Source organism: Bombus bifarius, unplaced genomic scaffold (genome assembly GCF_011952205.1).
Source record: "Bombus bifarius isolate JDL3187 unplaced genomic scaffold, Bbif_JDL3187 scf7180000010252, whole genome shotgun sequence".
In the NCBI taxonomy this organism is placed as follows: Eukaryota; Metazoa; Arthropoda; class Insecta; order Hymenoptera; family Apidae; genus Bombus; species Bombus bifarius.
Genome location: NW_022885576.1, coordinates 1,871,973 through 1,896,569, shown reverse-complemented (window position 1 = coordinate 1,896,569; position 24,597 = coordinate 1,871,973). Strand labels below are relative to the sequence as shown.

The 24,597-nt window shown below is 34.8% G+C and overlaps 1 protein-coding gene across 1 annotated transcript; it reads left to right on the top strand.

Moving 5' to 3' along the window:
• The first annotated feature begins 5,987 nt into the window (after nt 1-5,987).
• On the top strand, nt 5,988-7,759 carry LOC117216215 (5-hydroxytryptamine receptor 1-like). Its single transcript, XM_033462786.1, has one exon. It carries the CDS (start codon nt 6,049-6,051, stop codon nt 6,616-6,618), a length of 570 nt encoding a protein of 189 aa, XP_033318677.1. The 5' UTR covers nt 5,988-6,048; the 3' UTR covers nt 6,619-7,759.
• The last annotated feature ends 16,838 nt before the right edge of the window (nt 7,760-24,597 follow it).

Here is a 24,597-nt window from a genome sequence, read left to right as displayed (position 1 = left end):
TATAAAATCGATCAATTTTGTAAAGTAAAATATAAAGCTTCTACTATTTAAATGACAAATTTTTCGCACTTGTATCCGTAGAATATTCTGACAGCGTTTAAAATACTGGAATATTCTACATATTTTTACATATTATGTATATTCTGTACAATTTTGCATCTTGAAACTTCCCGCTGATGCATAATCATTCGCAATCTAGTCGTCACATTAAAAACAGCATCTTTCAAAGGGACCAAAAGAGAAAAAAGAAAAGTCATAAGTTATGGGTACGTTTCTGTTATTCGTGCAATCGCATCTCATCGTGGCAAGTCTAATTCGCATGAAGAGAGGACCGAGCTGGTCTGTGGGTGGCCTAGATTTAAACACCCACCAGATTATAATCTGTCTTAAAATTGGGGCGTGAAAAAAGGCCGGAGAAGCGATAAAAATAATCAGACGAGCAGAAGGTAATTCTCGTGGCGGATAACTAAGCTCGCGACCCAGCGGATTTCTGTCTGTACCACTAGTTCAGCTTCAGCTCGTGGTCTCAAACCACCCACGGCTTTTCTCACTTCTCGCAGTTATTCTGGATGTCATCTACATTCCTGACGGTGTGGGTTAAGTTCATCTGTATTTCCGTTCTTTCGCATGCCGACAATTTTTTCAAACAATTTATTCTCCACCAACTCCCATTTTCATCGATACTTATGAGTTCACGTGAATATACCACAAATGAAATTATTTTACGGGCAAAGATTATTATCATTTGTGGTATTCAAGAGAATCAGTTTTCTGCGTTTTGTGACGGTCGTTCGATTAATTATACGCGTTGTTGTTAATAGAAGTGAACATAAAGCGGTTCAATAAAGAATTTAAATGTCATTAAGCGTTAGTCAAGGCTGCTTGTCATTTCTGGACAATGCGTCTGTGACGGTACCGTCGCTATAGAATGATTTTATAATGATACAGAATTTTCAAACATTTTTCATCTTTATGCTTACCATGCTATTATTTTATAACGCATTATTAACAGTAGTCGTTGAATTTGTTATTTTTATATATGTAAATATAGACTATTAATGGATATAATTTCTGTTAATATAACATTCGTCCGCGTAAAATTATTTAACGAACATTAGGAAATCCATTTTTTAAACCACTGTACATCCTCTGACCTGCATCTCCATCTCCACTATCACAGTACTGGGAAGCTTTACTAATGAAACCGCTAGTAGATCCTGGGCTTCAAGCTCCATCTTGCTAGCCTTGCAACCTCCTATCCTTCTATCTTTTCTTCCATAGAAACTTCGTACTTTTATTTTTCCCCTTTCCCTTCCTTTAAAAGAGTCATAAATTTAAGTATACATCATTTAAAGTAAACCCGAAGGCGTGTTATGTGTTGACATAATAACAAATTACATATCACATACATATAGTTAATGATTTCCTATATAGGCTATTAAGAATTTAAATATTCGCTTGTAAAAGTAAAAAACGATTGATACTAAAACTACCGGCGAAAATAAAATATTCTTCCAAAAAAAGATACCTTTTCACCCTTTTATTTCTTCTCCAATTTCACTATGATTATCGTCCTAAAGTTATATCCTGTTTGTTATGCGTTCGATTTATGTCGAGGTAATTCTACTAAAAGTTGATATCGGAAACCATGTTCGTATATGTAAAACCTAGCTTACTCTGATAATCTCATTAATATTCAATGGTCATTTCAAGCGTACGTTGTAGTCGTAAATCTCGCAGAGTTCCTCTATGCAATCTATGATAATGCGCTTTTTTCAAACGAATTATTCGGAATAAGTACGTAATCTAAATGCGTTTGATTCAATCGTCCTTCGCCTCTTTACCGAATTCACTTTAATCATATATTTTACATAATAGACACGATTTCCTTTTCTTAATAAAGAAAATGTTTTCATCTAAAAAGATAAAAATAATAAATTAACTGCGCATCTTTATGCATTTAGAGCAAAGTGAAAAGTATAACAATACATACAATGCACATAATATGTAAAGATAATATAAAATATCCAGGCTTAAATGCCCAATATGATATTTAGCGGACAAAACAAACCTCTATATATGTAAAATCCATTCTGTTAGTTACATTCATAAAAATATGAAATTGCATAGATATATCTAATGATTAGACTAATTTCTTTATATCGTAAACGAATTTCTTTCTATTATAAGGAAAATGTTATCATTATAAAAGATGAAAATAATCAAATTTTCTTCAGCCTTAATTGTTGATCAATATTTTCATCATTATTTTAAAATTTGCTTTGCAAACTAATGTAATTCGTTTAAAATAACTACGACAAAATGGTAAATCGGTTAACAAGCGACAAATCTACTAATCATTTACGGATTTTCGTTCGATAATTGTCAAGCAGACAGTAAAATATCCTTGCAATCAGGCTCATTGGGGTTTCGATGGATTAATCTGCTTATCCTAGACAAAGCGGCATATAGTCCTAGCTGTTCGTGCGGATCACGATTCAACTAGTTAGATTTTCGGGTCAATGAACCGATCTGAAACCAACCAAAAAGTCGAACTAGTCGAATCGTTAATCGTAGAGATATTCTACGCGAGTTTTGAACTATGGCGATAAGACAATTTGCTCATTATTTGTCGTGTTTAGTTTGGAAGAATCAAAATAAAAAAAACGTGAAAGAAACGAAATTAAAAAATGGTAAATAGCGATAGTAACGCTATAATTGCTACAGTTCTATCATATAAGTATATATTACATGTCGTCTAGAATTGGTTGATTAACAAATTTCTAAATGCTTATTAGCTTAACTTATTCTTACGCGAATATCAATTTACACTATCATTATGTCTACTGTAGTTTATAAACGATCAGCCGCGTCTTTCTCTAACGTCACACCATCCCACACTACTACACATTAATTATTCAAATTACTAAATATTTATGTCACTAGTAATATCATCAAATACTCAATAAAACTTTCGTCACCTTTGTTTTCGTTATTTACTTCATTTACTATGCATGTGATCTATTAATTACCTTAAGTAGCACGTTACCTATTGTCGTTTGACTAAAGAGCTTCTAATTATCTTAATGTCGAGCACAATTTACTGTATCGAACGATGCACCGACTTCCCGTCGAAGTCGCACGCAATCCGATTACCCTGACGCGAACATCGAAATTGATGGCGAAGCCAAAACGCAGATCAGACCCTAAGGGCTTCGCGTCTATGCATATTTGATAAGGAGGAGGGTTAGTTCAACGTTATGCTTAAATCATCAAAGATTCGGATATTATTAAATCATAAGCCATGTCGAAATATCGATAATGATTCATCAGGTGAACCATATGTAGTAATGATATATATAAATGTTCATTAATAAAATATTATAAGTGGATATAATTAATAATAAATTATAATCAATGAAATAATTTAAAGATAAATTGTACATTTACATTGAATTAAGTTATCTGAATGGAAATTTAGATACTTTATTATTGATTCTTCTAAAATGAGCTATAGTATTAAGGAGACATTTATGGCAATACGTTATAAAGAAGAGTTTCTAAAAGATAGAAGAATTACAGCAAGGATTATAATTATACGAAACTGCAGAATATTTATATAAAATAGAGCGTATTGAATGCATTCAAGCGAACATCATAAATATTTTGGAGATATCATACGTATTAGAACTAGATAAAAGGTTCAGTACATAAAAATTCATTAAAAATATATATTTATTTAATAAATTAGTATTACATATAACTTATTTAAATTATTTAATATATATTTAGATATTACGGTGTCATTTGTGTGACGTAAGTACTGTATACGTTCTGTAATTTTTGCATGGACATTGCCATTTAGATTTAATTAAAATTCATGCTATGACATAGAATGGTTAGATCTTAAAAAAATGCACAAAAAATAGTTTCGTAGATTTCTTCTTTCTAATTTTCCATTGTCCTCGTGTATTATAGATTAAGATAGTATTAAAAAGCATTAAATATTAAAATAAAATTACAAAATACTTTAGGGAAAAAGGAAAAATACTTTATAAAAATGCAATAAAATATTTGATACGTAAAAGCAGAAAATTAGTTCGTAGTGCTACTAATTAAAAAAATGAATTTGCTAACATTAATTTATATACTTTACTACGTAATCTGAATCCGGATCAGAAAAATTCCGCGACAAAGAGAATCTATTTATAAATGCATATGTATGTACGTATTAGGTTGTCCCAAAAGTTTCTTTCATCTTATAAGGAAATAATAGATGTACAATATTTTTTGTTTTATTTTATTTTATTGAGATATTGAAGTTGTTCCAATAGAACAAAATTTATCATACATAATTCAATAAAATAATAAAAAACAAAAAATGTTGTGCATTTATTATTTCCTCATAATACAAAAGAAACTTTTGGGACAACCCAATATTTCCTTCTATTTCACTTAAATGAACTCGGTGTACAATTTCCGCTGGGGAGTTACTTGCAATTTAAGAAACGTTATAGCGGACTTCAAAACACGAAGTTTCGTACTTACCTACTATGATAACTGTTTATCAGTATCTAGTTGCTACAGTATACACGGGAGATTTATTCTACCGGAAGGATCGAGAACCGCAGTCGCATTGTTATCATGTCCACAGATTGCGAGTTCAATTTGAGAATATATTCTGTGGCGTGTGATTCATGAATACGTTCACGAATTGCGACACATATGTTCACTATCAATTATACATATGTATTTTCTATATGCTAACGCTTTAATTGCATTTAATTTCGACGAAGAAAATTTAATTGTAATTTTTGTCTATTATGATATTTGACTTTTCTTTTTTTTATTAATTGTAACATTTGATTTTCCGAAAAGAAGAGTTTCATTTTCTTTTCTTCTTTTTTCTTTTCTCCCTTTTTTTCGTAGTTTCCCTTTAAAGAGTTACGTATATTAAAGCCATGGAAAAATCACAACTTTTTACGCATTGAAATGTCGAATGATTTCATAAAAAAGTAGTTTATAAAATAAATATTGTAACTCTAACATGTAGTTAAAAACAATTATTTAATTATTTCTCAACGTATAACATAAATTCATAGCAATTTACTATATTTTAATAATCGTATTATATTAATGAGATTTGTTCAGCTACAATCCAATTAATAAATCTTATTCGTTTTCGTAATATGGATATATCCAAAAGTTTTACTTTAAGCAGATTATAAAATTATTCTCAAATAAGAATTCCGCATAATATGTATATTCCTTTAAATATTAAATCCCGCGATATATCATCATTATATTGCCCATTCGGTGTTTATTACATTATATTGTAAAACATAATACAGAGCCACTTGTTCACTAATCCTTTAAACGGCGATATCAATTCAGTCTTCAGAAGGTAAAAGCGCCATTCTTCACCCACTCGTTTCATTCAAAATTCCAAGCTCACAGAACTTCAAACCACACACGAACCCCGCATACCAACGAGCTATCCATCCGACCGCGCACGACTATCGTGTACCGTAAAAAGAACGTGTTCAGAAGTTCCAGTGGAGAAGCTAAACTTTCAAAGAACCGCGAACTCGTTGGATAAATACAGCTACAAAACTGCGGACTATTATTAAAATAACAGAATATCGAAGATGTTTGACAAACGACAAAACAAAAGGGAAAAAGAGAAGAACACCCATCGTATACTATGTACAGTACATCTGACAGTAGAACACATTATCCTAACTTGTTATACTGCTGGAAATACTTACACACCTTAACATAAGACCCACCTTAAAGAACAAGGAATCAATATAAAAGCAATTACAATATCTAAAGCACGTTAAACTGTATAACAAACTGTGAACCTTACCTCTTATGTCGCTAATAACCCATTAATATATGTGACATTGAATATACATGTGATAGGAAAAGAAAAAGCATTCGTAAAAAAAAATTCATGAAATCTTCAACTTTCTGTTACAGTGTAGCGGCCACGCGGTACGATGTTTCGCTGGTGGTCCCCGGAAGAGCAACGAGTCTCAATGTCCGATGCTGCAGAAGGTCGAGAAGCCCATCCTCTCCTCGTCCACGACGACTACGCCACCGATGGTGTCGACCAAGTCGACGATTGTGAGAAACCACCTGAACAGTACCTGTAGCGTGACGAATTCGCCTCATCAGAAGAAACTGAGGTTCCACTTGGCGAAAGAGAGGAAGGCCAGTACCACGTTGGGAATTATAATGAGCGCCTTCATCGTCTGCTGGCTACCATTTTTCGTGTTAGCCCTGGTCAGGCCATTCCTCAAGGATCCAGACGCCATCCCAGCATTTTTATCCAGCCTGTTTCTCTGGCTCGGTTATTGCAACAGCCTATTGAACCCTATCATCTACGCGACCTTGAACAGAGACTTCAGGAAGCCATTCCGCGAAATCCTATACTTCCGCTGCAGTAATCTGAACCATATGATGAGGGAGGAGTTTTACCAGAGCCAATACGGCGATCCTATTAACAATTGCGAGATCAAAGCCGGCGAGATGGACGATGCTGAGCGTCTCAACAATCAGGGTATCGAGGCGATCGATATCGCCACGAGCGCTCCAAACGAGAGCTTCCTGTGATCTCGGGGTAATGTCGATCGCCAAGCCGATCGCGAAACCCTCGAAACGAACCTGGACCGACCGTGATCGATCACTCATCGTCAAAAGACCACTGTCACGTTAATAGCCGATCGATCTTCTCGGTTTCGCGAACGAAACCGATCGTAGATTATTTCGTAAGTTGGTAGATAACTAACTACTTTCGATTTTCCAATAACTGGCTACTCAGTGGACCTGTTGTTCGTCGCGTTACCATGTTGCTCGAGGAAATCAAAATACTCGACCAGTTTAACCGTGACGAATTGAAGATCTAATTTCTAAGAAGAACTTCCCTCCGAATTGATTTAAGTAAACGTTATCGTCATTGTACGTTCGATGATCATGCATGTTAACGTAGAATCAGCGGCTGCGATCGATTGCGACTTAGATCATTTGGGACAAGTCTAAGAGTCTGAACATCTTGTCCCCGATGTGTATTTGCTGTTTTCAGCTGGATCGATCCGAATTGTCTCGTGGTCAGACGTCCGAATAGAGCCTCGTGGAATCTGTTCTGTTTCGTAGTAAGGAAAGAAGTCGTCCCAGTACTGTCTCCGTGGAGTGACAGGCGCAGAGCAAGAACTCGTGTTGCGGAACAGACGCTTCTTCGACTAGACTGAGATCACGTGGAGAGTGAGAAAAAGAGAAGTTAGCAAAGAAATTCTCTTAGGGTTTAAATGTGATTGGAGAAGCGACATGGAGAAGCAAGAACGAAATACTCGAAAGCTTGGATGGTTAGATCGAGTCGATATTAAGTACATTTATTTGTTGTGATGTCCATGATATACGAATGAAAGAAATTCATGTTCCATGGGAAATCATGGTCTCTAACATTGTACAAAGGATACTAAACTCATCTGTGTAGTGTCGCGATGATAATTTTGAACGGTGTGTAATTAGTAAAAGAAAAAAAAACAAGATATGTCTTGAAAATAGGAACTTCCGATTTAGGTGTACGAAAACGCGTCTGCCAGTGCAATCGGTTCTTGAAATTGTAGATGGTTAGGACGAAGGCAAAATGGCGTGCGTTTTAAGCGATTCTGATCTTTTTAAGGATCATAAAATGATTTATTGGGGACACACGAAACTAATGAAGTTTAAGAGTAATTTATGAAAGGGAAACTTTATTGAATTTAGTTCCCTATATTGTTTCAGCAGTAGAGTACTTATTAATTGTAACGAATTATATTATATTTAAAAATGTAAATTTGAAATAAAATAAGTTACAAGGTTAATACATATATTCAGTGTGAAAGGGATGTTAGCTTAATACGACTTATAAATGAAATCAGAGGAACATAAAAGTTTGTTATAAAGTTGACGATGTTTCGCCAGTCTTTGAAATTACAGTATAGCAATTTAACAATTTAATTTTCGATATGGACTTGTGTATTCGTAGTCTATACTTTAAAATATCCGGTATAAACGTTACTGACTAAATTGTACGTAACAAGAGATAAAAGGTATGAATGATTTAAAAAATGATAATTCAGAATGCTGAATTACTAGGTAATAACTTTTTCAATGCAATTTCCTTAAAAACAGTGCTCCAAGAAAAGGGAGTATTTAATATATAAAGAAAGAAAATCGAACAAACAATGGGTGCCGGTGGGAAATGTCAATTGGAAAAACAAATCACCGGTTGGAAAATTAACCGTGACACACGAGAGCAGTAAAACCATCGAGAGCCATGGTTTCTTGTATCTCTGGAGTACGATTACCGAGTATGTGCTTCCCATTTGAATCGTTGAGTATCCTTGGAATTATTGGGTCAAACAAATCCTGAAAAATGGTAAGATTGGTTTCAAACCAATAATCGTATGATAAAATGGCAAAAGCTACGTCGAGTAAAATAAAAAATAGGATCTTGAAGAAATATAAAGATATTATTTTCGTGCAAAACAAAGAGTCATAATGAAATTATAAAGTGGTAAAGAAATAACGATGTAGTAGAAGAAGATCAAACAACGCTGATAAAGTAAAGAATGAAGAAATAATGGATAAATTTCTGCACAGAATTGAAACAAACATGAAAATATTTAGGAGAGTAGATGACGATGTGCGTCGAGGAATTTCAAATGTAACCTCCGGCCGCAGACCACGATCGATCGGAACTCGATAGAATTGAATTTTCAGCGTTACCAGCGGGATGACACGGATGCCTTGGAATTTTCATGAAAATGAAAAATTTATGTCGCTCATTCGTGGATCCCATCTGAACAGACAAACAGAAATTAGGACAAAAAAGTAAGGCGAAAATGGAAAACCACAATTTTTCGGGGAAGAGTGAACAATGATTGAGAGAAACGATTGACAATGATCGATGAAAAGTTTAAGAAATGCTTAGAAAAAGCATTGTATAGAGGAATGCGATTACTATAAGTGAACAAAATATGGAAACAATAGTATATCACTTTTTTTGACATTATTTTTGCTATTAAATGAAAGCAAATATAGAAAGATAATTAATTTTAATGAAAAAGTGAGAAAATTATTAATTCCAATATGAATAATAATAATTAGAAAGGAACTAAAATTAATAAGAAGAAAGAATCAAAAAAATATACGTATACGCAATTACTTGAAATCAACAAAAATAAAAATAGCCAGAGTATAGTCGACTTAAATCAACAACAGAACACGAGTTGAAAAGTCAAACTGTAACCAAATCAAATCCGCGTGGTTTACCCGTATCCACTACCGCGGCGTATATAACCAAACATCAAAACCAATCTCGTCGAAAAATAAAAAAATAACAAAAAGCTATGATTCTCAAATAAACACATTTTTACGATAGTTCAGAAAGCTCTGTGATTTTTGTAAACCAATAGGTAAAACATTCGCGTCATGACAATCTTTTCAAGCGCGAAATGAAAATAAAGACAGAATAATAAAATTTCATAAAAATTTCATAAAATTTCAAGAAAATTAGTTCGATAAAATTGATATTAAAAATCTCAATAGCACACGTTTGAAACAACTTCCAATAAAATAGAATACAGAAGAAAGTAAAGAAAATGTAATATTATGTACCTATATTCATATTGCATGATCAACTCAAGTCATTGAAAAGTAATAAAATCGAAGGAGAAACTTCCTTTAATGCATCATACTGATTACAGATCGAACTATTAACGTTGTGTGGCCAATTCTCTTAGATAGCGGCCAAGTAATGGCGTGCAGAGAGGCAGCAATGAAATTTGCGAGACATTAGGAATAGTTAGAGTCGGTTTAATTCCGATCGAAGTCAAACCGGCGGAATCTAATCCGAAATTTTGGTTACGGTCGATAATGCGTTCGGTCACGAGCTTGGCACACGCGAATCTCTTCACGGTAATCACTCGTCGATCGAATGATGCAGAGCCAAGCGGTAATAGTTCGCTTAAGCTGTTGAATATCGTGACGGTGATTATCATTTCGTCTATTAGACAGGATCGGTGATAATTTAAGGAATATCTTAAAAACTTTCATTCGAATTTTTTGAATAAAAAATTCTGAATTATATTGCAGAAGTAACTTTGTTCTATGTTTTTAACTACGATTTTATTCTATGGAGTGTAACCTCCATGGTCCTGCATAAAACATTTTTAGATACACTATTTTACAACCTTCGTTTAGAGGCTAACAAAATTATCATATCGTACAGATATGCGTAGAAGACAATTAAGTTTATTTCATACAATAAAGATATTTTAACATTACACAACGCAGTCGGCATTATCGATAAGCAAAAACGCTTGAAACTTTACTACTTCAGGGGAACATATCGACAAACGTGTCACAAGCTTACTGACCATGATATTACGACGTGCTAGATAAAAATAAGTACACATTGCGTGAGATGTCCAAATTACTCAGTTTTATCAACAACGCGTTATCTTTATACATAGAATGTTGATATTACGTAACTTTACACCTTTCTAATTTTACAACATTGATTCTTTAATTTATCACCGTGGTTTTACAACCTTTCATTACACCATAGATATAATAGTAGCTCTTGACAATTAAAATACCTATACTTATGTCAAATTGTTTTAATTTCTAATTACTAATATTCTATCAATATATTGCAAATTATAAACTAAAAAACCTATTATCCTTGTTCCATCAGATCTTATATTAACTACGATATTCTTTTGAAGTTTTCTTCATTTTTTATTGAAAAAGATGAAAGCGTTAAATGATTTCTTACTAAAAACGTGTGAGAAAGTTGCAATCAACGTCACGCTCAAGTCAAAGTTTCAAGTTAAAATACACCTTTCTAAGTTGTCAAACCTTCGTCGATATGTATTTCAAAAACTAGTTTACTACCAGTCACTTCGGAACTATGAAAGCGTGGCAAGTAAGATAAATTGCACCATCGCCTTCCAGTCAGTTCATTCTATTTAAAAACTCTTTTGGACATGAGAAATATATTCTCAAGGTTTTTCTTCAAAAATCAGAGCACCACACCTTAGTTCACAACTACGACGGAGTGACAAGCAGGATAAATAGAATTGTCGACTTTTAGTCAATTTATTTAACCAAAATCGAATAAAAATTTATTCTTTAGTTCTTTTCTTATCGATATAGGGCTAATGCATCTATTCAGCAGAACAGACTCGCAGAAAGTAGCTACGATTCACCTCTATACTCGTGCTGGATTCGAAAAAGCATAGTACAAGTTAAGTGTGAACGCGAAATTCAGCCATTCGAACGCGAATTCGTTGGAACGCGTGTAGGCGAGAGGCAAATGTGGAAGAAAAGCCGACTCAACTACTATATCCTGACCTGAATCTTTTTGAAGGTAAATCAAATCGTAAGGAAAGGAGGTTCGTGGTTAGACGAGTAATAAAATTGCATTACAAACGTGTTACAACAAATTTTAGATAGTTTTCGTGAAAATACATTCGATCATGCAAGTTTCTCATGCACATAATAATCATTATTTCAATTCATTTAAATAAATACATTTAAATGAATGAATTTAAATAAATTTAAATAAATGAATTTTAGTATTTCAAATTTATTTAAATTTATTATAATAAACACTTCAAAATGGTTCATCTCTTATGATTTCTTACATCATCCAAGAACTTTCATATTTAAAAAACGAATGAGAGCAAAAGATGTCTGAACGCACGCAAAATATTGTTAGTGTGGCTAAACACTGTTGGCAAATATACCGTCACTGGTAGACCCGTGCTATTAAAAACATATAAATATTACGTAATTATGTAGGTATAATCGTGCATGGTGCTAATAAAGAGATTCATTCCAATAAACGGCTATAAATTCATGGAGAGAGTAATTCGATTATAGAACCAAATACTTTAGACGCGATCGGGTCGAAACTTTATAGAAATGATATTTGACAGTATTATGAAGCGATATTTTTGTATACGACCGTATTGTTACGTTATCTCTGAGTATTTTATCCTACCAAAAAGTTTATTGTACTTTACTAATATTATAGTATTTATTACACATATAATAATAGTGAGAGTGATAATACATGTTGCACCATGTGTTACATTTTAGAAAATCGAATGATTATTATAAAAATAAATTATTATATAAATTGTAGCATAGTAACATATACCAAAGATTAATTACGATTACTAGTATTGTAAAATTATTACATTTTTATTTATTTATTTCGTATATAATAATTTATTTGCGTAAAATATGTATATTTGTTATGTTTTTATGTTGTTGTATATTTGTTATGTCAAATTGTATTAAATGTTGAAAACTGGTGGTCAGCAGTGAAGGAATTAGACAAATCAATAATAATTATCTGTAGTTGTCACTAATCGCAATCGTATTCACTGATGACCATCATTGATTAGGAAACTAGCGACTGTTGTTAAAAATTATGAGTACGAGTTTGCAGCTACTATCAATAGCTGCTGAATAATTATCACCATAATCATTAAAAACTTGCTTGTAACTATTGTGTCTCTAATATTTATTAGAATAGCAGCTAAAAATATCTCATATTTGTAAACGTTTGCTGGTAAGTACCTACCAAATAATAGCAACAATCTGAAAGATAATTTGAAATGTACAAACAATCTTTTTGATATTCAATTTAAGTACAAAATTAATTGTAAAGAAATAAACTTGAAATTTTAGAAAAAGATAGAATCACTTTAAAAAGAGATATGTATATTCTCAAACTAGTAATAATTGAATTAAAGGGAAGAGTTGCGCATAATTGTTATAAATATATCACTAAACATGTTTGCTTCACATACTCAGCAACTCGTTAATTTCAATTGTTATAATCCATAAAACTCGTGTTTTATGATTTTTCACAAAATTTGATAGATTATAGAATAAAATAAATTCGAGAAAAACTGTTATTTTTGTGAACATACTTAAGAAGTTGCTTACGTAGATGATGAAAAATTGTAATTGCAATCATTGTTTATGGCGCAGCGATGTTTCTCTGAAGTTGCGACCCGATGGAAAATTAAGCTTAGCATAAATTAACACAATAATTGCCACGAACGTTACCTGGATCTACGAAATGGAGCCCAGTGAAAATACATATACCTAGGAAACAATGTAAAATCATCAATTGAATAGATTGTAATGAATGCTACTAGCTCTACCTATTTCCACACGATTTATCACAATTTACCGTGATAATTGCCGTGTTGTTCGTTTAGCTCTTCGCTTCAAGGTAATAATTTAATTGGAAAACAAATTATTTAACTATTTTTTTAGAAAATATGAATTATGGAGAAATTGTTTTAAACTTTTTCATTCTTCCAAGAGCGAAAATAAATAATGAGAAAATAAATATAAACCTTACAAATTAAATATGTTTTATTAAGGACGAATTTTACGATATTTAGGTTCTGTTACTGAAAATACATGATACGCGAATACATACATTACATTTTCTGTTATAAATTCATTTTATAAACTCGTATCGACAAAAACACCTATAAGAAAATGTATAATGTATTTATGCAAAACCTATAATTTATTTTACCTTCAACTCCTTCATCATTATTAGCTAATGTGCACTTTCTTCCCTTCGTGTAATTTAGCCTTCTTCCTATACCATCCTTCACAGATTTTCCAGATTAAAAAGGTTTTACAGTGTTTTCAATCCCCCTAATTTGAATCTTTTTCTCCCTCTCTAAGCTACTTTGGATTATCCGAAGTTTGTTTGAATTTAAGATTCTCTAAATTGCTTTTTTTAAATCTTCAGTTATTCGGTATTAGTGAGCTTTCCCGTATTTTTATCATCTTGAATCAATTTAAACTTTCTGCGTCTCGGATTTTAAGTTGATATCTTTCTGTTTTAATTCGGCATTCTTCGATATCTTTACCTTCTCTCATTTTCATATTCAATTATTTCAAATTATTACGGTTTCATCGCAATCTTATTTTTTTTAATTTAAGTTTCATCCCTCTTATCTTCTATTTAAACTTCTTACTTTACTTCGCATTTTCAAGTGTACCGAATCAGCTAGATTGCGTTGTATTCTTATTTCTTTTAATTTCACCCTTCTTCTTTCAAGCAGTCTCAATGGATTCTGTTTCCTCTTTTTTCAACCTGCATCTTTTCTTCATCCTCAAATTATTCTCGATTAACAAAATTTCCGTATATTTTAATTTTTTCTCATGCTCTATGTATTTTCTTCGAACCAACAACACATTATAATAATACTTTGACGTTGTTCAATCTAAGACTTCTTCCTTTACCTCATCTTTAATTTATTGAATTAGATCCTCTACTATCACCTTCATTTATCTTTAACCATATTAAGTTAGAAAATTCTTTCTCTCTCTTAACTCACAAATTTTTAATCATCGATCAACCTTCGAATAAAAGTTTCTAAAGTACAAGCATAAAAGTTGAACGAATTTAATTGACATTATTATTCTTTACAAAATTTGAAATCTGTTTCTTACCATTAACAAAATGTAGTCGTTTTCACTGATAAATCGAATACAAATTTTACGTCAATAGCGTGAAACGAAGGGTTAAATCGTGCCACGCGAAGCCCAACATTATCAAGCTCATTGTTCGTTCGATTTCGCAACGAACTGACACCGTTTCGAACCAGGGATGGAAAACGTATCATTAGCTAGACAATCCTAGACGTTTCTTATGCGAACTGTTTGTATGTGACACGAATCAAAAATACATATATTAGGGTGTTTGTCGGTAAAGATCACTCGTGTGTCAAGGACACGATCTCTTTGATGGAGAAGATTGTTTCCTCCCTTGCAGAGATTTCCAAACAAGTTAAAGGGAAAATGATATTTACACGAGAATTTTAAAAGTCGATAGAAAAGAATAAATAAATGTACGTTTGGAAATCGCTGCTTTAGATGTGCATTAAATCGAGTATAAGGGTTTAGACAAGAATTAACGTTTTGATTCACGTGAACGAATTCCTTCAAATTGCAAATCGCTGGATACAACCTTTAAAGTACGAATATCGAGAAATTAATGACCAAACTGGAGTTGATAAGATAAATATGTTCACGATAAAAGTACTCATCGTGTTGTATTTAATGTGAAATGAAATACAGGAAAAATTTTGCTGAAAGGTCAGATTACACACCGCAATTTACGCAAATAGTACAGTGGTAATTTCATACTGTAAGATTAATATTGGAGAATTTGTAAATAATTCTATATGACGCGGAAACATACATTAATATGGAAAAAAACGTGAAAATAAAAGGGTTCTACGATATTTTCACTTATAATAGAATCGTAGAATAATAACAGAAAAATGGCGAGGTCATAAAATGCTGTTTCAAAGTACAGAGGAAAAGCTAAAAAGAAAGTTTAAAAAGTACTTTAAAGGTTGATACCCCGTAATCTCTTTAAGCTGTCTACGAGCTGCGAAGATAGGTCGTTTATATTGAATTCTTTGAAACGACGTTCTTATCCAAAGCGTAGAAATTGCTATCCTAAAAGATATCGTTGTTCCTCGATAATCGAATCGCTATCGACGAATCTTCATTCGGTGTAAATACATATATTTGCGACGAAATTGCTAATTGAATTCCTATTCGTTTGATCCGAGCAATAACGATGTTTCGAAGCGGAAATTTTAAGAAGCATCTGAGTTTGACTTTCTTTCTCGGATTTGTTACGAATGATCAAGAACGGCAGAAAGGAAAGTAGAACAAAGCAAAAAAAAAAAAAGAAAGCAACAGAATAGAAGATAAGCATTGTAATCATGCGATAAACGAGAATAACATACGTCATCGATGTCGTTATAGTTAAAAATGATGTCTTAGGGAATAAAAGTTAGAGAATAACGCGTAACAATTTTAGGACACCGTCTCCTAGAAACTCGGAAATACGTAAATCTCTATTGTATCTCTGCTTTCGTGCGTGCGCGTGAAGATCAGCTGGAGAAATAAAAAAAAAAAAAAAAAAGAAACGATCAACGTTACAGTATGTATGATCATTTCACGAACGTTTACATTATGTCATTTTGCATTGTCGAGTCGCTCGTAAAATCGGGCGATTAAACAATATCCGAATTGTGGATAGATCGACAAAAATTTAAACCGATATATACAAATGTAAATTTCATGGTGTAATTTAAATTTAGTAATTTTTTCATGTAGCGAAATTCTAACGTTAAAATGAATACACTAAAATTCATCGATGAAGTAAATAAAGTACGATTTAATGGAATACGTAAGGATATAATAATTAAAGAAATTTTATTGAATCAATTTAATAATAAAATCGACTATAATAATATAAGGAGTAAAGAATCGAATTATTCTTTGCACAATCCTACTTGTTCTTTAATTAGTCACACCAAGAAGTAAAAATAAAAGTTCAAGATATAATTTATAAAATTATATTTCTCACAAAAATCTTCTCCTTATATAATTATTACTTTTCACATAAGTCGAATAAACTCATTAAAATATGTTAATTTTCTTATTTGCTAAATAGATCAGAAGAAACTAATATACTCTTGAGAATCTCGTTCTCGTTTAGCTGAACAAAACAAGCCACGACACGGATGATAAATAAAGCATGACCGTAAAACAAGAAGATTAGCTGTGTGGAAACGTTTGCCGCATACGAAAATACGAGACAAAGATATGCCGACGCTGAATGGAATTAGGTACTACAAATAATATTTCGATTCAAAAGGTACGTTGTGATTCACACAGAAGACAATCCAATGGGTAGAAATGCGTGACCCGAATTTAGAAATAACAGAGAATTGTGTGTCGCCGATATTTCTTTCGATCGGCGGTAAAAATGGCCCGAAAGCACAAAAGTTTTTTGCCCGATGATACGAGCGACAGTCCCGATATCGAAACCAATACAATAGAAAAACACAAAAGGTATAATTTTGTCCACCGTGTATTTTTGATACTACAATCGATAACTTCATTATTACGTTGACGTCGAAGCGTAGGCGAGCGACACGTCGAGACTTCGCGATTTCAGTTTTTCGATGTACGCCAGAAACAGAACGAATACGGTCATTGAAGATGGTACCTCGCGCGAAACAACTCGATTTACTTTGGCCGGCGGTGGCCAGACATTCTTACGTGAATGTAATAACTTTCGAACACACAACGTGATCGTTCTCTGTACATAAAGATAGAGCACAAAAACTTTTTATGTATGACCTCGTATTCGACAACGTGTAGACCGAGTCGATGCGAGGGACTACGAATATTCTAAAATAAATATTGTGATGACTGAACAAGATCGATTACTTTGTTATCCTGTCCCTTTCTTTCTCGGAATATTTCTTTCCAATTCGATTGTTTTTATCAAATACAATGAAATACGATATAACAATATAGTTGACATATCTTCGGATGTTTATTACCCTTTTCGCTATGCTATTTTCGGAACTGAAAGCGTTTCTAATAAATATATCAAGGTAGTTATTGCTAATGTAGAAAAATTATACATATGAATATTTAAGTACCTTATATAGGAAATTAATGTAATATACATAAAAATACTTTTGTATTATAATACTCGGTATCTGAAGCTCTTGTATTTGTATTTATAAAAACGAAACGCTACTTTTTGAAACAATTTCGTAATTTAATTTTCAAGTTCACGGACACTGCGAATACTCTACAGTAGTCTACACGTTAACGTACTCCTATGATTCAACTATTACACTTACTATACTATGCTATTGAATGACGGCCTCATAATATATCCGAAAAAATAAATATAGTGTCTGGGGACTTTCATGATTCAAACAGTTACCTTAGTGCGCTATGAGATATGAGGACTGTAAAAGTTAAGCAGACTTCATCCAGAATTTTCTGCTGTGCACGAAGTTAAAATCTGTAACGCTGTTTACTAAGGTCCTGTGCCCTTGAAATCGACCAACCGTGGTTTCGCATTCCCAGAGTATTTATTATCTAGCAAGATGTTACATTCACGAGATGATGTCATCAGAAATCCTTTGGTCTCAGAGTGGATCGATACTACTTCCACGTCTCCATGGTCGTATCGATCGCAGTTCCACGACTCCATAGTCATACCAGACATCCTAAAATGCCGGGATCCAGCCGAACGATGTCTCACAACCCTAGGGCATATTAGACACAATCCTAGAACTTTGCCCTCGTTCCAGACAGAGTTCCACATTCCACATATAGTATTAAGCGCTATCTCACTATTGTCACCTTCTTGTACATACGCTTTATCTAAAAATCCATGTTTTCATGAGTTTTTAATGCGAAAGTTCGCGCGTCATGCAATAATTATAGAGTTTATAGAATTATAAAAAATTTAGATTACTTTGCTTAATTAGTTGTCACATATGGTTATACAAATTTTGTTACATAGTAAGATGCACAGTGTTTATTCATTGTTTTAATACATTTTTCCCCAGATATAAATACATAATATAAAAAGTATTAATATAAAAGTTATCTTAACCGTTCTTTCAGAGACAATTCTGAATACTTTGTTAAAGAAACCTCATTAAACACAAGAAGTTAAAGTTAATATAGTCCCAATAGAAGGTAAAACAAATTTTCATGTATGTTTCGTTGTAAAGTATTTTTAAGATACCAAACATCGCTGAGAGCATACTAAAGAATTAATAGGTGCAAGAACTTTCACTGGAGCAGATCTTCTTTCAATATTTACGTAGCCATCGATTCCGTGAGTAGTGGTATTCGCAGTCACCAGTGAATAAATAATCCAGACGTGTGAATTCCAGGCTTGAAATACTCAAGTATCAAAACCACTGTTTTCGTGACATTATAGAAGGAACAGTTATGGCCCTTTGACCATTATCCTCTATCTGAAATTTCATTAATTCTCAATAGTTTGGAACCTTCCCTTTTTTTTTATTAAAAATATCTTTTCCTCTATTTTCGTTTATATGTTAGTACTGTTACAAGCTTACTAAACATTTTTTTAAATATTTGTAGGCTGACATATACTATTTAGAAATGGCTTGGTTATACGTAGCATGTTCAAATTGTTTTTAATTTAACATCGAGAAAACGTGTAAGAAAATTGCGATGCATCTGACAATGGTTCATTTTTCTGCATTGAAACGCTATAAATTTGTTGACACCATCTTTTCATCAATATTTTTGACGCGAGGTAATAAGCAGCAGGAGGCATAGTAAATTTTTGTTATAATTCAAGTTTATTGTAGTATAAAGATTGTGCAGTCACTAAATTATAATCCTAAGAAAATCGAACGAAATTGGAACATTATAGTGGACATTTCACCAATTACATGAAGAATAATGACTCGAGAGTCTTTAGAACGTTCTATATTACTTCGAGTATTATTTAAAAATAACTAGCGACAACATATTTTATTTGCAAGTTCTTGAAAATGTGCATTTTCGTTATTTCAAGTTGTCATTTTCTATTTATCGAATTAAGTTTCGTTATAAAAGCGATATTGGAAGTTTAAATTATCTTAGAAAAGTCTTACAAAATCTATGTAGTATCGTGGACGAAAGGCCTGGGAAATATCGGGCGAACTATGAACAATGTCGCGAGAGCCGAGGCGCCGTCGGGCCCATCAATGTGTCATCGGTCTTTTCAAGTGCATAGTTTCGTGGAAAAGACCTACGTGACCCTGGCCACGAGCGTCTGCGGAACACGTGTGCGGTGGGCCTAGGAAAAGGACAACAGAATGCGACAACGGCCAGAAAGGGTCAGTCGAGAAGCAGAGTGCGAGTTGAGCGGACACGGAGTGTGAGTCGGCGTGCGAAGATATCGTAGTCTGTCCTTTGTTATTGAATATCACTCATTAAAATACCTTAAACTTTAAACTCTACCATCATCACTTATCACTTACTCTAAGAATCCACAAGTTACTACATATTTTTGGGGGCTCAGCCGGGATTTAGAGTGCCAAGTGACAAGTGAAGAGTTTAAGTGACGGTTTATTCGTGAAAGTGGTATTTGAGAACAATGGCTGACTACGATACAGGAGAAGCAGGATTGACCGACGAGCAGGTGGTTCAGATGCGAACATCTGAACTAAAAGACGAACTGAGAAGACGACGGCTGGGACTAGCGGGCAGAAAACGCGAGCTGGTAGAGCGACTGCTTGCTGCGTTACGTGTAGGACGGGAGCATGGTGCACGAGGAGACGACCCGGAGGATGACGACGATGAGTCGGAAGAAGAAAGCGACGACGAAAGTGAGGATGAAGATGACAGAAAAAACGCCAGAGGATACAAGAGAGGTACGCGAAGGGTGTATCAGGACCGTGACGAATGTTGTCGAAGGGCATGTGTTGGTTCGACACTGAGTTTTAGAGACGTCGAAGATGCATTAGAGTCGTTTAGTGGCAACAAAGGTGAAAATGTCGAACGATGGTTCGAGTCGTTCGAGGAAGTCGCTGATATGTGCATGTGGTCGGATGGGCAGAAGGCAGTCTACGCGAGGAAGCTGCTGAAGGGATCAGCGAAAATATTTGCGAGCTTCGAGTGTCATGCCAGGACTTGGCATGAGTTGAAGAGGGGGCTAGTGAAAGAATTTTCGAGGAAAGTCAACAGTAGGCAAGTTCATCGGAAACTTGAAGAAACAAAAAAGGAGAGTGATGAAGCATGTTTGGCTTACATGTACCGCATGCTCGAAATAGCCAGCCATGTGGACATGGAGGAGGAAGCAAAGGTAGAATACATAGTGGATGGAATAATAGACGACGAGAACAATAAGGCTGTATTGTATGGCGCTACGTCAATCAAAGGGTTGAGGAAGAGGTTAGTAATGTACGAAGAGCAGAAGAGTCGCAGAGCAAAGTCGATTGTGAAGTCGGCTAAAACCCAGAAGAACGGGAAGCCCAGTCAATCTGTAGACGCAATGAAGAAAAGAAGATGCTTCATTTGCGGTAGTGAGGATCATCTAAGTGTTAAGTGTCCGGAGAGGGGAGAAGGTGTTAGGTGTTTCAAGTGCAGCGGATTTGGACATATTGCAGCGAGGTGTACGGCACGACCGAAAGAGACTTGCGTAGTGTCAAGATCCGAAAAGGGAAAGTACTTGAAGGACGTGTCGATAGATGGCTGCAGGTTTATCTCGTTAGTGGATACAGGTAGTGACCTTACGTTCATACGAGCGGATGAGTATGCGAGGTTAGGATCACCACCTCTGGGAAACTGCAAACTTAGGTTCGATGGTTTTGGTTCTGTTGGCAATAGTACCTGGGGCGAGTTTACAAGGGTAATGACGGTCGACGGGTACGACTTTACTGTCACCCTGCATGTTGTCTCGAATAAGGTAATGACAAGACACAGTCTACTCTTAGGTACCGATTTTTTAGACCAGGTAGAGCTGCGAGTCAAACGGGGCGAGGTGACATTTTTACGACTCGACGATCAGACCGACGGTCACGAGGACGCGCCGGATGTACTGAGAGTAAACGCGATAGAACAATCCGACGAGATCGACTTGTCGCATGTACGAGAACCTCATTACCGCGAAGCCATTCGGGATATTATTAAAGGGTATAGGCCGGAGAAGAAGAGAGACGTCGGAATAACAGCAAAGATAGTTCTGAAAAGTGACAAACCGGTAGCGCGAAGACCGCGAAGACTGGCGCCGAGGGGGAACGGGCAGCATGTCGACCAGGTTCAGAAATACCTGAATTCCACCGTAAACAGAAGCACAGGGAAGACTCCTTTCCAGCTACTGGTCGGGGTCGAAATGCAAGTCAGGGAAGAGGCGAAGATTAGAAAGCTGATCGACGAAGAGTGGGTTGCGAGGGTTGAAGAACAACGTCGCGAGCTACGTGAGGACGCGAAGAGGAAGATCGCCGCAACTCAAGAGGAGAATCGTCGAAGTTACAAGAAAAGAAGAAAGCGTGCGAAGCAGTACCTAAGGAAGGACCCGTGCACACCTCGATTTTATGAAACCTTGGGTCCTAAATGCCGAAAGTGACGCATCTGATGACAGCGAGATAGAAGGCAACATCTGAGGGCAGATGTTATTGCAGGATGGCCGAATGTAGTATCGTGGACGAAAGGCCTGGGAAATATCGGGCGAACTATGAACAATGTCGCGAGAGCCGAGGCGCCGTCGGGCCCATCAATGTGTCATCGGTCTTTTCAAGTGCATAGTTTCGTGGAAAAGACCTACGTGACCCTGGCCACGAGCGTCTGCGGAACACGTGTGCGGTGGGCCTAGGAAAAGGACAACAGAATGCGACAACGGCCAGAAAGGGTCAGTCGAGAAGCAGAGTGCGAGTTGAGCGGACACGGAGTGTGAGTCGGCGTGCGAAGATATCGTAGTCTGTCCTTTGTTATTGAATATCACTCATTAAAATACCTTAAACTTTAAACTCTACCATCATCACTTATCACTTACTCTAAGAATCCACAAGTTACTACATCTATGTTCCATAAAGATCGAAATTTGAAGATCGAAACGACGTTATAGCAAATAACGATATTAAAAAGTGGAACTTGATCAAATATAGCGTATCAACATTGAAAAGTAATTTTATTAAAGTCACAAATATCATTATACATTTTTTTTATTTCCTTCTTGTACTCTTTGTAATAACAAAATATATTACTACGATAAAATTGATCTTAACTTTGAAACTGCAATATTTCTGCTTCGTTCGCAGTTTATTCAGTAAACTACATGTACATCGACGCGGAAACGCTTTTACGTCTTTCGTCGTTTCTTGAAATTCCAATTTAAATATTCAATTGAATCAGCATGGCTACACAATGAGATGTTTTGAATAAATAAACGATAAGTTCGAAATGCATCAAAATTGAAAACGAGGAAAGAAGCACGAGAAAGAGGAAGCTTTACTGAAACTCAAATCACTTGATTGAATTAAAAAAATTATACAATACCCTTGATGTCAAAATCAGTTTAAATTATGTTTAAATTATAATGATCTACTTATACTTCATACATTTTAATTCTCATAAAACATTTTGTTCTTACTATGCATCACACAGCTGTTACTTTTCATTCTTTAACTCTGTAAAATCGTGTAGAGGCCCTGTCTGACCTTTACCCTTCGACCTTTGCAATCAAACATTGTACATATAATTCTGTTCTTTAAAATATTGCATAATTGTATAACGTATTCTTGAGACAAAAAAATCAGTCAAATATTAATATGTTACAAATGCGTTATTAAAAATGAGTATAAAATAAATAAATAGGTACAAATAGAAACATTATACTGCTGCCTCATATTTAGTTTTTACGGTTACATTGCTGTTTTAATTGCGCTGCATAGTATGAGTTTTAGATTCACATTTATTGTATATTTGTTTTTTATTTTACATTTTCCCTCATATTTCAACAGACTTTTGTTAAAACCGAGCGAGTAAATAGTTACCATATCGTAACTATATCATATTCTGGTGCTATCGATTAAAAATCACGCAGCATATTTATGATACGTATGACCTACACTGAAACCAACAACGGTGCAACAATTGTAAATACGACACGTTATAATGTACGAGATTGGTGTTACGATGGATATTTCAAGCGCAAACGTGACATTGTGGTAAACTGCAAACGACAAATTGCGGCCTATGATCCAAACGATCTGTTTGACTGTCGCCATTTACCTAGGACAATACTCGTGTCGCAAATCAGTCACTTCGTATTACGGTTTACCTTATTTAAAAACGCAATCTAACTCTTTTGTAAGAGAAATATTATTCATGAGAAAATTACTTCCAGTGGAAACCATTTAAAAATATGAAACTATGAGTTGTATGAAAAGTAGTAGTTTCGTAAATGATTATTCGACTGCGAATGTTTATATACATGTCGGAGATGGAAGGACACCGGACCTTCCCCTGGAACTCCGGAAAAATCCGTAAAATCGTAATTAAAGTTTACAGTTGTAATTAAACAATTTGCCATCATTCTGCCCAATTGTACTTGTTTGCGATTTGTGATAATAAACTTGGGCTCAAAGCGACCATCAGTCGCCGAACGTAGCCGCGGTCAACGGGACGGGCGCTCCATCTAACAAAGGTGCGGAGCGATGTTATGACCCTCACTAAAGGAAATACCCATAGAGGTATCGGACAGTAAAACATGCTAACGGTTCCTTCGGACAATGAATACCTGATGTTGAGGCACGTACACAGCACAAGTCTGGTTAGCCCGAGGACCCGCTATAAAACCTGAGTTTTTCGGCAATTAAGATTTGTGCAAACGGACAGGCAGCTTTTGTCTTAAATCGACCAATCGACAGCGACGTCGATCCGAGGATCTTGTGTACTTAGACACCCCACCATAGTTGGCCTCGGTAGCGTCATTGGGACGAAAATTCATTCTTTCTCGAGATCTCATCGGCGAAGGGAGTAGTACACGTTTGAGTTAGAGCAAGTATACCTACCCTCCCGTTGACCGTGGATTCGTTATCGAACCTAAGACCATTATCACTAGTGTCGCGAGTGCCTAATCGCCGCTGTTGATTGTCGAATCGGTAGTGTTCATACTCGTTGGATCAGGCCGTATCTTCG

Excerpts from the sequence above, each read along its gene's own strand:
- LOC117216215 (XM_033462786.1), top strand. The coding sequence starts at position 6,049 with ATGCTGCAGAAGGTCGAGAAGCCCATCCTCTCCTCGTCCACGACGACT.